The following is an 11,356-nucleotide window of genomic DNA, read 5'->3' as shown; positions in this document are numbered from 1 at the left end:
CTGGGTGGCGGGGCAGGGCCGTGGCCGGGGGCTCGCCGTTCTCTGGGTGGGCGCGATGTCCCCGCGGCCGGGTCGCAGAGCAGGAGCTGGCGTGCCTCGAGTGCGGGTCTTCCGGCAGGGGGGCGCTTGGAGGGGGTACTGGTGGGTGAGTGCTTGCCTGCGAGACTGGAAACGAGTTGCCGAGTGACCGGAGCAGTCCCTCTCTGCTGTCGTTGGCCGTTCGTCTGCGTTACTCAGGGCTGTGTGGGTAATAACAATAACGGTGACTACTAACTGCTGCTATCCTGCTAAAGAGTGGTGTGCCGTCCTGTGAGGGAGGCCAAAGATACACTTTCTGCAGGCTAGCAGCTGTAGCGCATGTTTGCATAGCAATATTTTTGCTCTTCATTAATGAAGGGTGGTGAGCACAGCCTGCTCTGGGTGAACTGAAAACCAGCTATGCAAAGGTGAGTGATGTGGAAACGTTGCTGTGTTGCCGAGCTGGGACCCAGGGCTCCTCTGCAGAGGCACACAGGTGCAGGCAGCAGTGAGGCCTGTGTGGGGGCAGGAGGGTTGTGAAAATGCTACTAAAGAGGAAACAGGTCGTGTGGAGGAAGGGAGGAGAGAGAGCTGGAAGTTTTAATAAAAAAAAAAAAAAGTGGGGGTGAGAGCTATTGAAAGCAATGTGCAAGTAAGAGGGAAACACATGGGTTTTCTTAGACAGTTCAAAGAACTTTTCACGTATTCATCAGGTATTTGCCAGATAGTATTGAGCAAATGAGCTGCCTTACTAGGAAAAAAATATAAAATTGGATGTCTCAACAAATGCCGTTGTACTATTTATCTCAAGAACCATTAAAATATTACTCAGCAAATATTGTTAAAATGATTAAGACTTTAAGATATTTAGCCCTTTCAACCGATCAAAAGTGATTCTGTTTACCTGCCCTTACATTGTTTAAGTTCATATCTCTTTTCAGCTAATTTTTGGGTTTCTCAGAAGTGACTACATTATGAGTGGTCATCAAATGTATTTTTTTCCTCTCTTAGGATGAGACAAAGACTTGACAAAGTAGTAGTATTGTGAAAAACAGCTGCCGGTTCTTTGAATGGTGGAATGGAAAAGGTAGAAGCAAGAACTACACTCAGGATGTTGGAAGCAACTAGTTTGTATAGAATTTCTGATGGCAAGGTCTTTCATTATGAAAACACTTACAATTCTTGTATATACTACAGCCATTTCTGATGTTTGTGGTGTGTCATAACTACTCCATACATTTTTTTTTTTCAACTAGTTGCATTGGTTTCCAAGAATATAGATGGTTTTGTGATTTGTCATACTTCTCCAAATCACGTGGAGTCTGCCTTTCATTTCTTCCAGCTAAAGATCCCGTGGGTGTGGTTGGTTGATTTCTGGATTCTTCTAGTCCTGCAAAAGAACAATTGTGAATTCTAGTTGGTGTAAGATGTGTCTGGAAAAATCTTCTTTCTTGCTGAACTTGTCCTCATAAACAACACTCTGTATCCACTTTGTTGTTCTGTTGTTAGTAGCAGTGGGGAGGATATTAATGCTAGTTTTGGTGCTTATGGATACTCTGGCTACCTAATTTTCTGGTATTTGCATTGTTACTGATATTTGAAGCTGAAGTTGTAATGCATTTTAAGAAAATGCCTATGTATAGGCAGTGTTTCATTGGGCTTCTAGGTACCACCTGTCTGAGTGCTACTGTCCTTCATATCTTGTGGTCTGCACTCTTCTGCTTCTCAGAGCTGGGTGCTAGCTGGATACCCAGTGACACGTGTTATTGCATTCTTGTGGTGAACTATATGGCCACATCAGCCGTTTTGGTTGGTGCTGAAGCCTTGCTAGTGGATCAGCGGGATCTCCTAGTGCTGCCAAGCTTGGCTTCAAGGAAGAGATGTGTTGTCTGTCAATGGTGGTGCTGAGTTTGAGGCAACAGTTTTAAATTGTGGGGGAGACTTTGCAGGTTGAAAGAACCTAATGGGCCCTTAAAGACTGTATGCTAATCTTCTTAAGCTTTGCTGGCCAGGATTTTTCTTGTTTGCACACCCAAGGAATGTTATTGTTGAAAGTTCTTGTCTGAGAATTAAACAGATTGGTTTTATTTAATACTTCCTCTGAAAGGTCAACAGCCCAAGCAAATTTGCCATCTTCTTCATTCCTTTTTTTTTTTCTTCTCACTATTTAACCTCTTTGTGTCCCCACTCAGGATATTACCTTCACTGCAATCAGATTTGCTTACAGAACTTAACTGTTTCTTACTTCCTTTGAACCAGACTCCCTTTTTGGAAAGGTACTGTTTAATCCTTGCTTTATCTGACATCCTGGAGTATCTCAGAATGAGTATCCCATCCATAATATAAAGAAAGGTACAGCTGTGTAAGATAAAGTTACTATTTTCTAATAACTGGTGATGACAGTGAAAGCTTTAAAATACAGTAGTGGGCTAGGGGTAACGTTTTGCACTACTTGCATTTCAGTTCAGTGACTTTAAGGGACTGTTTAAACTGGAAAACTTTTCTTGTGACCTGACATACTGAGATAGCTTTGCCTAGAGTATCACTAGTGTATGAATGCAGTCTGCCTTGCCTCAATACCAGTGTAAAAAAAAAACAACAAAAAAACAAAAAAAAAAAAACAAAAAAAAACCACCACAAAAAAAACCCCAAAAACCCTAAACCCAGGAAGTGAAGTGGGGTGGGGTGAGGAACCCTATCATTCTAGGTAAGCAGGGTAAGTGTGAAGGCAGATCTAGAACTTCATGTACACTTTGGCCTGCTGACCTGGTTGTCTGGGTATGTGCACAATTGTGGTGGTCTCAGTGTGGTTCCATTTTGAAATGGTCTGCTGGTTTTCCTTTCTTTTGAATAAAATTTCAGTTTTTCAGAGCTTGTAAGCTATGCAGTATCGCATTTAGAGAAGTGTTTTCATGTTTGAAATTGATAAAGGAGGAGGTTAAGAGTTCTTGTGACACTTTGGGGGTTAGCCTTAAAAACTCAGGGCTTTTGTGAAAAAGACGTAGGAGATATGAAAGAAAAAGTGAATTGAAACTAAGCAGTTCCTTACAGTCCTTCCCCAAGTGCTCAGCCAAGTTTTACAAGAAGTCTCAGTTATTAATTCATTAGAAGATGCTTAGAAGTCCAGTAGAATCTTAAACTTTTGAGGTTCTTGCTTATACTTAAGGGAATGTGAGAGAAATGGCTTATATTTATATAAGCTTTTATCATGTCCTTAACGGGGAAAGACATTGTGTTTTTTTTAAATGAATTTAGATAAAGCTAAATCTATTTCTCTTTATGTCAGTGAGAACTTAGTGGAATTTTTTTTCCACGTTTTTCTAGTTGGACTTTTAGTTGTTGGGGAAGGATTGAAAGCAAGTAATTCCATTCAGTTCTAGGAGAAAAGCAAGTTTTCATCTCCTGTTTTGTTTTGAAAACTAGTTTTCTGTAATGATTCAAGCTGTGTCTGCCTATGTAAATGAGGCCTGTTTCTTTACTGTTGGTGAGAAAGCTTTTGTGGAGCCTCTTCTCTGTCAGTAGAGAAATTGCATCCAAAAGCTACGCCTAGTGCTTCTTCATATGGAACCATGCTAGAGGAGGTAAACAGAATGGATGGAAAAAGGTGAGGCAGAGCCTTGGACGCAAAATCCGGGGACCAAGTTGGCAGGATTGGGTTCTGCTTCCCTTGCTGTTGTGTAGAGTTCTGTCTGCCTTAATAAATGTTTTTTCTTGAGTGTTTGTCCAAAGACATTATGTTTTGTGTTTGGGTTGACAATGTAGCTAGGGGAGATCCACCAGCCTCTCTTGGCTGGTTGCAGACATGTTAGGAACTTCTAAAACTATAATGTGGCTTAAAAAGCTTTTATTAAGAAGAAAAAATATTCTGTAAGTCATTATAATGATTAGCTGACACTTGGAAAGTAATATTGTGTGAGGTAAACAGCTGCTAGGCTTATATTGTTTATGAGGACACTGGGACACTGCTAGTTTTCCTGAAATAGACTTCTGAAGGAAAACCAGATGTTTTATGTAAGGAGTAATTTCATGTTCTGAGGTTCTGTGGCTTATGCTTTCATGTGTTAGATAAGCAATGAATTAGCATGTCTCTTGGAACCTTGCAGCTTTTTGCACTGTAAAATATGTCTTTAGTGCTTTTTCAGTATGTTTGTGGGATTTTGAGGTGCTGCGAGAGTGGTGCTGAGTGGGCTTGGTAAAAGTTACAAGTTTAGAGTCTTCCTTTAGTTGTAAAGGTATCAAGTTTATGAGTGCATTTGTGACCAGCTAGATAATTAAGGGTTTAAAAGAGTATGCAGATCAGAATACTACTTACATTAGCTGACATAGGAAGGTCATACATGGACAGCATTTAGAACAGAGGAGGAGCAGCAGAGTGTTGAACAGAAAAACCTTTACACAACATGGTTGCCTTTATTATACCGAACAGCTGATTGCCTGATTTTCATAGCTTGGTTGTTGCTGTTTTTTTTAGCAATCAATGCCAGAGGCTTGTCACCTTTCTCTTGTTTAAACCTGTAAAACATTTTTGTTGGTCATGTGAACAAAGGTCTAAATCTGCATAGAAATTATACTTATATTAGAAATTAAACTTACCTCTCTTCAGTTTTGGGGAAATACAGGAAAATGAAGGCTCAGATTCTGTTGTTGATGGAGGTTTCCTTAACAGATGACCTGTCATTTTACAGCTGTCAGTTCAAGGTTGCACAGAAAACTTAAATGAGGGGGAGGGGGAAACCCCAGCAAAAAGTCTGAGTAAGTTATGCTGTTCCATGCAGTTACAATGCAGTTTACATTGAAACACTGTGCTATACTGGGACTAACTGAAGGTTAACCCGGGTTGCACTGAAGTCATTCTGGGTCACATCTCTAAAAAGCCTACTGCCGGGTACTGACCTTTTGCTTACTTTTAATAGAGTCAGAATTCCGTGCATTACTGTTTTCTCACCATTTGCCTCTGTGTTAGCTTTGGATACAGTTTATTCCAATTTATGTGGTTACCTTAGTCCCTTTGTAAGATTATAACCCAGGTGTGTTCAAACGTCTCACAGTGATTTGAACTCGAAATACAGGCTGTTGCATTATTAAGCAGAAGTCCTGGTTTTGATGCAAAAAGGACATGACAGCAGCAATCTTTTTTTCTGTATGCTTTTAAGTGATTTAACTGAAAAACTTTACAGAAGGGCAAAACTCATCCTTTTGATTCTGAAACTGAATGGTAAATACTTTGTTGTCATGTGACCAGATGTTGTCTTATGGTACTTGCAGACATGTCAGGGTACAGAAATGCTATGTCTGTAGAAAGAGGCTAAACATTTTAATTTTGCAAGTGCAGAACGTAATCTCTCATATGTTTTCCTGACACAAAAAATAGGCATAGTTCAGTAGCTTTTAGCTTCTTGGATTACAAAGATCAGCTCTTGTAAATTCCGCAGCTGCAGGTGCTCCTTTCTCTGGCAACTTGTTAGCACCAGCTTCTTATTTTAGGCTAAAGGGAAACAAAGGCAAAACATGCTTTTTTCTTGTCATTTTACACACAGTTTCAGCTGATGCAGTGCTGTCCACAACAAAGGATTTCAACTCTTTGTAAACATTAGGACATACTGATGTTGGGTTTTGGGACAAGGAGGTGCTGACATCCGATTTATGTTCAGGACCAGTGTTGGAAGGTGGAGGCTTTTTATTGGCTGTGTTAACAAGTCAAATCTGCATTATGTAAGTCATTACTGTTGATAATTTAGTCTTGCTAAAACCATTTCTAATAGAAAACTTGAGAAATTAAGGGTATTTGCTGTTGCTAGAAACACTCATATTTTCCCCCCTAAATCTTCTTTTATAGAAATGATTTAAAAACTTTAGGATCCCTGTTTATTATGTGATTATTTTTTCCTTTAACATTCCCCCTCTTGCTCTGAAGATCTTGTGACAATGTTATAAGAGTAAAGCTTAGATTTCAGAATTACTTTGAAACAAAGGAAGAAAAGTCATGGTCTCTTTCCACCATTTGAGGTCTCTATCTGAATGTGGTATTTTGGGAGGCTGGGCTAGAAGGCTTGCTTGTGAATGATTTAGGGCTTTTTATTCAGACAAAAGACTTGCACATCAAAATCTTAATTGAAGAACTGTATTTTTCAATCTTCTGCTAAACTATTATCTGTTCCTTCCTTCCCTGACTATTACTAGCATTTTAACCAAAGAACTTCAGATTTAATATCAGTAGTTTTGTTCCTTGCATGGTTTTATGGGGAGAAATGTTTTGTGTTCTCACTGTTTGGTGAAGGACCTTCTCCGCCCTGCCTGCCCCCTTCCCCTCCCTCTCCCCGACTCTAACGTAAAGTAAGAGAAGAACCTCAATTGCATGGTAGGTTTAGTTCTCCTGTAGTAAAGAGTATCCAACCCCCCAAAAAACCAAAACCCCCAAACTATGTTTTTTCTGTGGGTGAATGTGATCTCCCTGAGAGTTGGAGATCTGAATCTAGTTCTTACATCCCAATGTGGTAATTACCATTAACACTTCTTACTTCACCTTTGCGGCAGTAGAAGAACAAAAAGGCAGAAACTTACTGATCTAATTGGGCTGTTACTGGCCTGAAGAAATGTCTGAGGACTTTGTGGGGATATGAGCACCTATCCTCAGATGAGACCGTGAAGGGAAGTCCTGAAGTCTCTTCCCAAATCAGCAGTCTGGCACGCTCTGTGTTTATTTGTTCCATTGCTTGTGGTAAGTGGTATAATTCTGTGCAGGAGCATAATTCTGTCATTTCTTCTGGCAGAAGTAGTTTTTAGAGTCTGTGGAGGTCTGGGAAGAAGATCAAGTATTTGGTTGCATGGCTTTTACTTTTTAGTAGAATCCTGGTTTTGTGTGTTCTAAAAATATATAAAAAAAATCTCTCCTGGCTGTCTTTCACTAAGGATAGGAAATAACTGTTGGAAAGATATTATTGTAAATCTGTACGAGTATTTTAAGTTTTTCTTCTACTTCCTATTTGCAGAGTACTCTCTTAAATGATACAATAAACCAGTAAACCATTAATTTCATGTAGGTAGTATAGGTCTTCAAATGAATTGGCAGTGTATTGAAAGCTTTCCTTAAATGCAGCATGAGCTCACTTTGTATGCATCACAGCAAAGGTACCATTTTACTTGTACATTCTGCGCTAACTTCAATTGCGAGAATAACTACATTGTGTCACAGGAGAGATCTGTGGATTTTGGGTAACTCCCTGTTTATTAAGGAGAAAAGCTAGAGGAAATAAATGTCAACTAATGTGGAAAGGTATGTTTGTCCTTGTATATTATGATACTTCATCAGGAATTGATTCTAGAGCAATTGGATCCTTTAATGCAAGTAGTACTTTTTCCAAAGTAATTTCAATATAATATGCGTAGTATTTTTAAATGACTTACAAACATGTAAGTAGGAGGTTTGTGATGATTGTTTGTAGTGTCGTATACCTCATTTAGTGCCTTGTTTGCCACTGTTAGGGATGTTGTTACTCTCTGCTGCTTGTTTCTGTGAGTATTGCTGTGCAGACAGGAGAGTTGCAGGTGTGGGTGTTTCTGCTGCTTTTTTTGGTGGGGTTTCTGGAGGGGTTTTTGTACAAATATCTGTTCCTTGTTTTATCAACTTGTCACGTCTTGTGATTTAGCCTGTACAGTATGCACACCAGAGCAAATGTTATGCTGGTGAAGATTGTGTGTGATTGTGCTTGTTGTAGGCTCTAGTCTAAATATGCTCTTAGAGAAATGGTGAGCTTCAGCATGTGTATCATGTCCTGACTCCAAAATGTGAATGCAGAATAATGACCCTGTATTTATAATGTTTTCATAATATTTTTCAGTCTTTCTTCAAAATTTCTAAAGCTAAATTGAATAAACTTACTTGGCAAGCTGAATAACATTGGAGAGCTCTTTTAAGTTCATCACTTGAAAACAGACCTCCTTCTAACCTACGGCAAAATCTGCATCACTTTTGTAGTTCATGGTTTTCCTTAATTCTCAGTGTGGTCAACAGTGTCACTGTTTTTATTATTGGTTTTGATGGAGAATGGCAGTATCCGGGACTTTTAAAGCAAGATCAGAGTTCCTTTAAAGCAGCCTTAAAAGGAGAAGTCCTTTTCTGCTAGTAGCTCTTCTGAGGCTGTAGGCTCAGCCAGATCAGGCAAATCTATCTGGGGAGAGGCAGGCAGGAAATTTGCTGTCCTAGATAGTGTAGGCTAAAGGCTGATGGCCCTGTGGCATCTGATGGAGAATGGTTGAGTCACCTCATGGATTTATAGGTGCTACACTGGGAAATTTTTTTTTTAATATGATATCTAGAGCTGCCAGATTGGGAGACTTACTATTTCAATGAGAAAGTGATGATACTGTTATAATGAAAGGTGTCAGTTGCGATTACAGTGTTAGTGCTGGAGAGAGCTAATTACTTGCACTCTACTAAATGTAAGCACTGCATTAAATGAAAAATGTTTTTTATTTAATAAGATTGAGAAACCATATCTTGGTATTACAAAGGAGGTGTTCTTCTGTGTGTGATATTGAAGTAGTGGGTACCCGCTGATGTCAATATCAAACTCCATTTGAAGGAGTAAATGTTGACCATGATATTAAGATTTTAGTGTGGTTTTGTAATTTCGTTTTCTACGGTAGGTGTGTGGTAACGTTTAAGTAATTTTTCAGTCACAACTCGTTCATGGAGGTGGATTTAACAGTGTGGTTAGCAGCCTGCATGTCTAGCACGCGTGTGCACAGCAGGCATGAAACTGAGCGATTTTGGTGCCTCCATTTCTGCCAGTGAGAATTTTCAAATGTGCTTTGGGTCAAGTAGGATTATTGAGATGAGAACAGGCGGCTGCTGGCTGCTCACTTAACAGCCCGTCCTAGCTGCCAGGAGAGAGGCAGCCAGCCACAAGGTCCCGTCCAGAGTCAAGTAAGATTATGCGCACTGGAGGTGTACAGCTTCCCTGTAGTCTTCCTTCCTTCAACAGAGGCAGAATAACTGATCTTTTGTGTTCCAACTTTGTCTTACAGTCTTACTGCCAATGCTTTTATCTCTCCTCTTCCTGAAATTTTAGACAGGAATTAATGTAGTGTTCTATTTTTCCTTGGCTTTGTGCACTGTTAATAAGTGGTTTACCTGTGAATAGATCCACGTGATTCTGGGGAGCACCAAGCATTTTTTGTGCCCTTCTTGGAGATAGAGGGTTTCACTTCAAATGTGATAGGAAGCCTTTTTGTGCCATAACAGAAAACGTGCTATCGGGCACAAAAACTGCGGACTGGTATTTTTTTCAGCCATGGTGCTGGTGATGGAAATGAAAACTGAGAAATAGGTCGGATAAATTTAAAAGTACCCATTTGCTATTCTGGGAAACTTTAAAATTACCCAGGGATTTTAAAAGGAAAAAAAACCAACACCAACCTGAAATTGTTTTAACATCTGAGATGGGGTTCTTCTGGAGTAGACTAAAACTACGCCAAGAGCACATCTCTTCTCTCCAGTGTCTACCAAGAAAGGAAGAAGGATCACGCTGATTCTGTGGGTTCCTGCAGTCATGGCTTAAATTGAAGGCTGCTTCCAGATTATACAATCTAATAGCTATAGATCCAACCTCCTTTTTCCTCTTCCTTCTCCATTGCAGGAGGCTGCTAGTTTGTGTAGTCTTTCAGTGGATGCTTAGGTTTCTGTCATTTGATGTACTCTTGCAAAGGAGTATTAGCTGATCAGTCAGTGTGAAAATTGATTTTAATCTTTGAGATGTGAAAATAGGGCAACTTAGTGCTTTAATCAAACTTGCTAAAATAGTGTTTCTAAAACTTGAGTCAAAAGAAATGTCATAAATTTTGCGAATTAATGTCTGTTAAATACAGCAGTCTGCTTCAGTGAGTGTTCCTGCATTGACTCGTAAAGAATTTTGGTTTGATAAAACTCTGTAACTAGGCTTATGTAAAGCAAAGAAGCATGTACTTCAGACTGGCAGAACTAGTCTACACTTGTGTAACTGAACATTGTAATTTGCATATGAATACGTGCTGGCTTCATGATGACAGTGACATTTTCCAGCCAGGATTGACCCTCATAGAGCTATGGTATCCTTCATGCAGAACTTAAGGTATGCCTTTCTTTTGTAATGGATTGAGTTCCGCTTGGCTCTGCCCACTGAGGGCATTAACATCTCAGTTCAGACTGGGAGCCTGCTTGTGATGTGACCTCCTGACAGTCCCCTGTCCTGTTTGTTGGTTTACTGAGTGGCCCAAGTGCCTTTTGGACAGGCATTAACTGGGAAACATGTTCCAGTGGCTAATGGGCAGTCTGGCCAGTCGGCAGGGGAGCCTGCAACTTGTCTTATGCAAACCTGACTGAAAGGTGTGTTGTAAGGACATGGGGTGCTCAGCAGCAAGCGTTGGGTCTAAAGCTCTATTCCTGCCTGTGCTACTGCCTGATGTAGACATAGCCTGAGAGAATTGCACCTAGGGAATCACCAGGAAAAAATACTACCATGTCTTTTTCTTCATGCATGCTTTCCTCACCTTTTGTCAGCTGAAATGAATGTAAAATGAAAGGGGCCTCTGCACCTCCCCTGTGTGTGGCCATTTCTCTTGTACAGGGAAGAATAGTGTATTTAAGCTAAGCAAACTGCTATTTGATATCAACAGCCTCTGGATCAAATCCTGGAAAATTGTGAAAGAAGATACACTGATGTTGCTGTAGCTGTTAAATTCTGGCAGTAATCTTACCCCAAACTGCCCATTTGTCCCAACTTTCTGTTCTTAACCCTGAAGTACCATTGCATTGTACCCTCTTGCCTTTCATGTAGAAACATCTCCAGATAACTTGCGAATATGAATGTCAAATGAAAGATTGCACGTGTTTTTTAGAATATCCCCCAGGCTGTATGCATAGCAGTCATGCATACAACACTTCTTTCTTTTATTTAGCCCTGTGGCAGTGACATGTGCATTACCTGCTTTGTCCTTTTTGGTAATTGCCTGATTCATTTTACAGCAAGCATTTAAAAACACTGAAAAAGGAGATAGTAACTTTCTTAAGCAGTATGTAGATCTCAAAAAGTTTACTCAATAAAATGTGAGTGCTTATGTTTGTTTGTTGTAAAGCTGATTACATCCTGTCAATTTACTTGTATAATCATACTAACTATTTTAATTTGTGAATTGTAAACTGTTCTGCAGAGTCATGAGACTTTTTCTTGGCTGTTGTGCTGGAGCAGAGCAGCTGGGACTTAGAAAGGCAAAACGATTTGTGCGGTAGCTAAAAGTAAGGATGACTCAGCTGAAATTTCTGATGATGTTATGCAGTTGGGGAACTTAATAAGCATGTGGC

The 11,356-nt window shown here is 39.9% G+C and overlaps 1 protein-coding gene across 1 annotated transcript in view; it reads left to right on the top strand.

Annotated features, from left to right (window-relative positions):
* The first annotated feature begins 55 nt into the window (after window positions 1–55).
* The window catches only part of LOC104287877 (multidrug resistance-associated protein 1-like), a 55,503-nt gene continuing 44,202 nt past the window's right edge, over window positions 56–11,356 (top strand). The window contains 1 exon segment of the mRNA XM_009886611.1: window positions 56–145. Coding sequence (XP_009884913.1) covers window positions 56–145 — 90 coding nt within the window.

The sequence above is a fragment of the Charadrius vociferus genome, unplaced genomic scaffold, assembly GCF_000708025.1.
Source record: "Charadrius vociferus isolate BGI_N301 unplaced genomic scaffold, ASM70802v2 scaffold46, whole genome shotgun sequence".
Taxonomy (NCBI): Eukaryota; Metazoa; Chordata; class Aves; order Charadriiformes; family Charadriidae; genus Charadrius; species Charadrius vociferus.
Note: the sequence above shows the minus strand (reverse complement) of the source record. Positions and strands in the feature narration are given on the sequence as shown.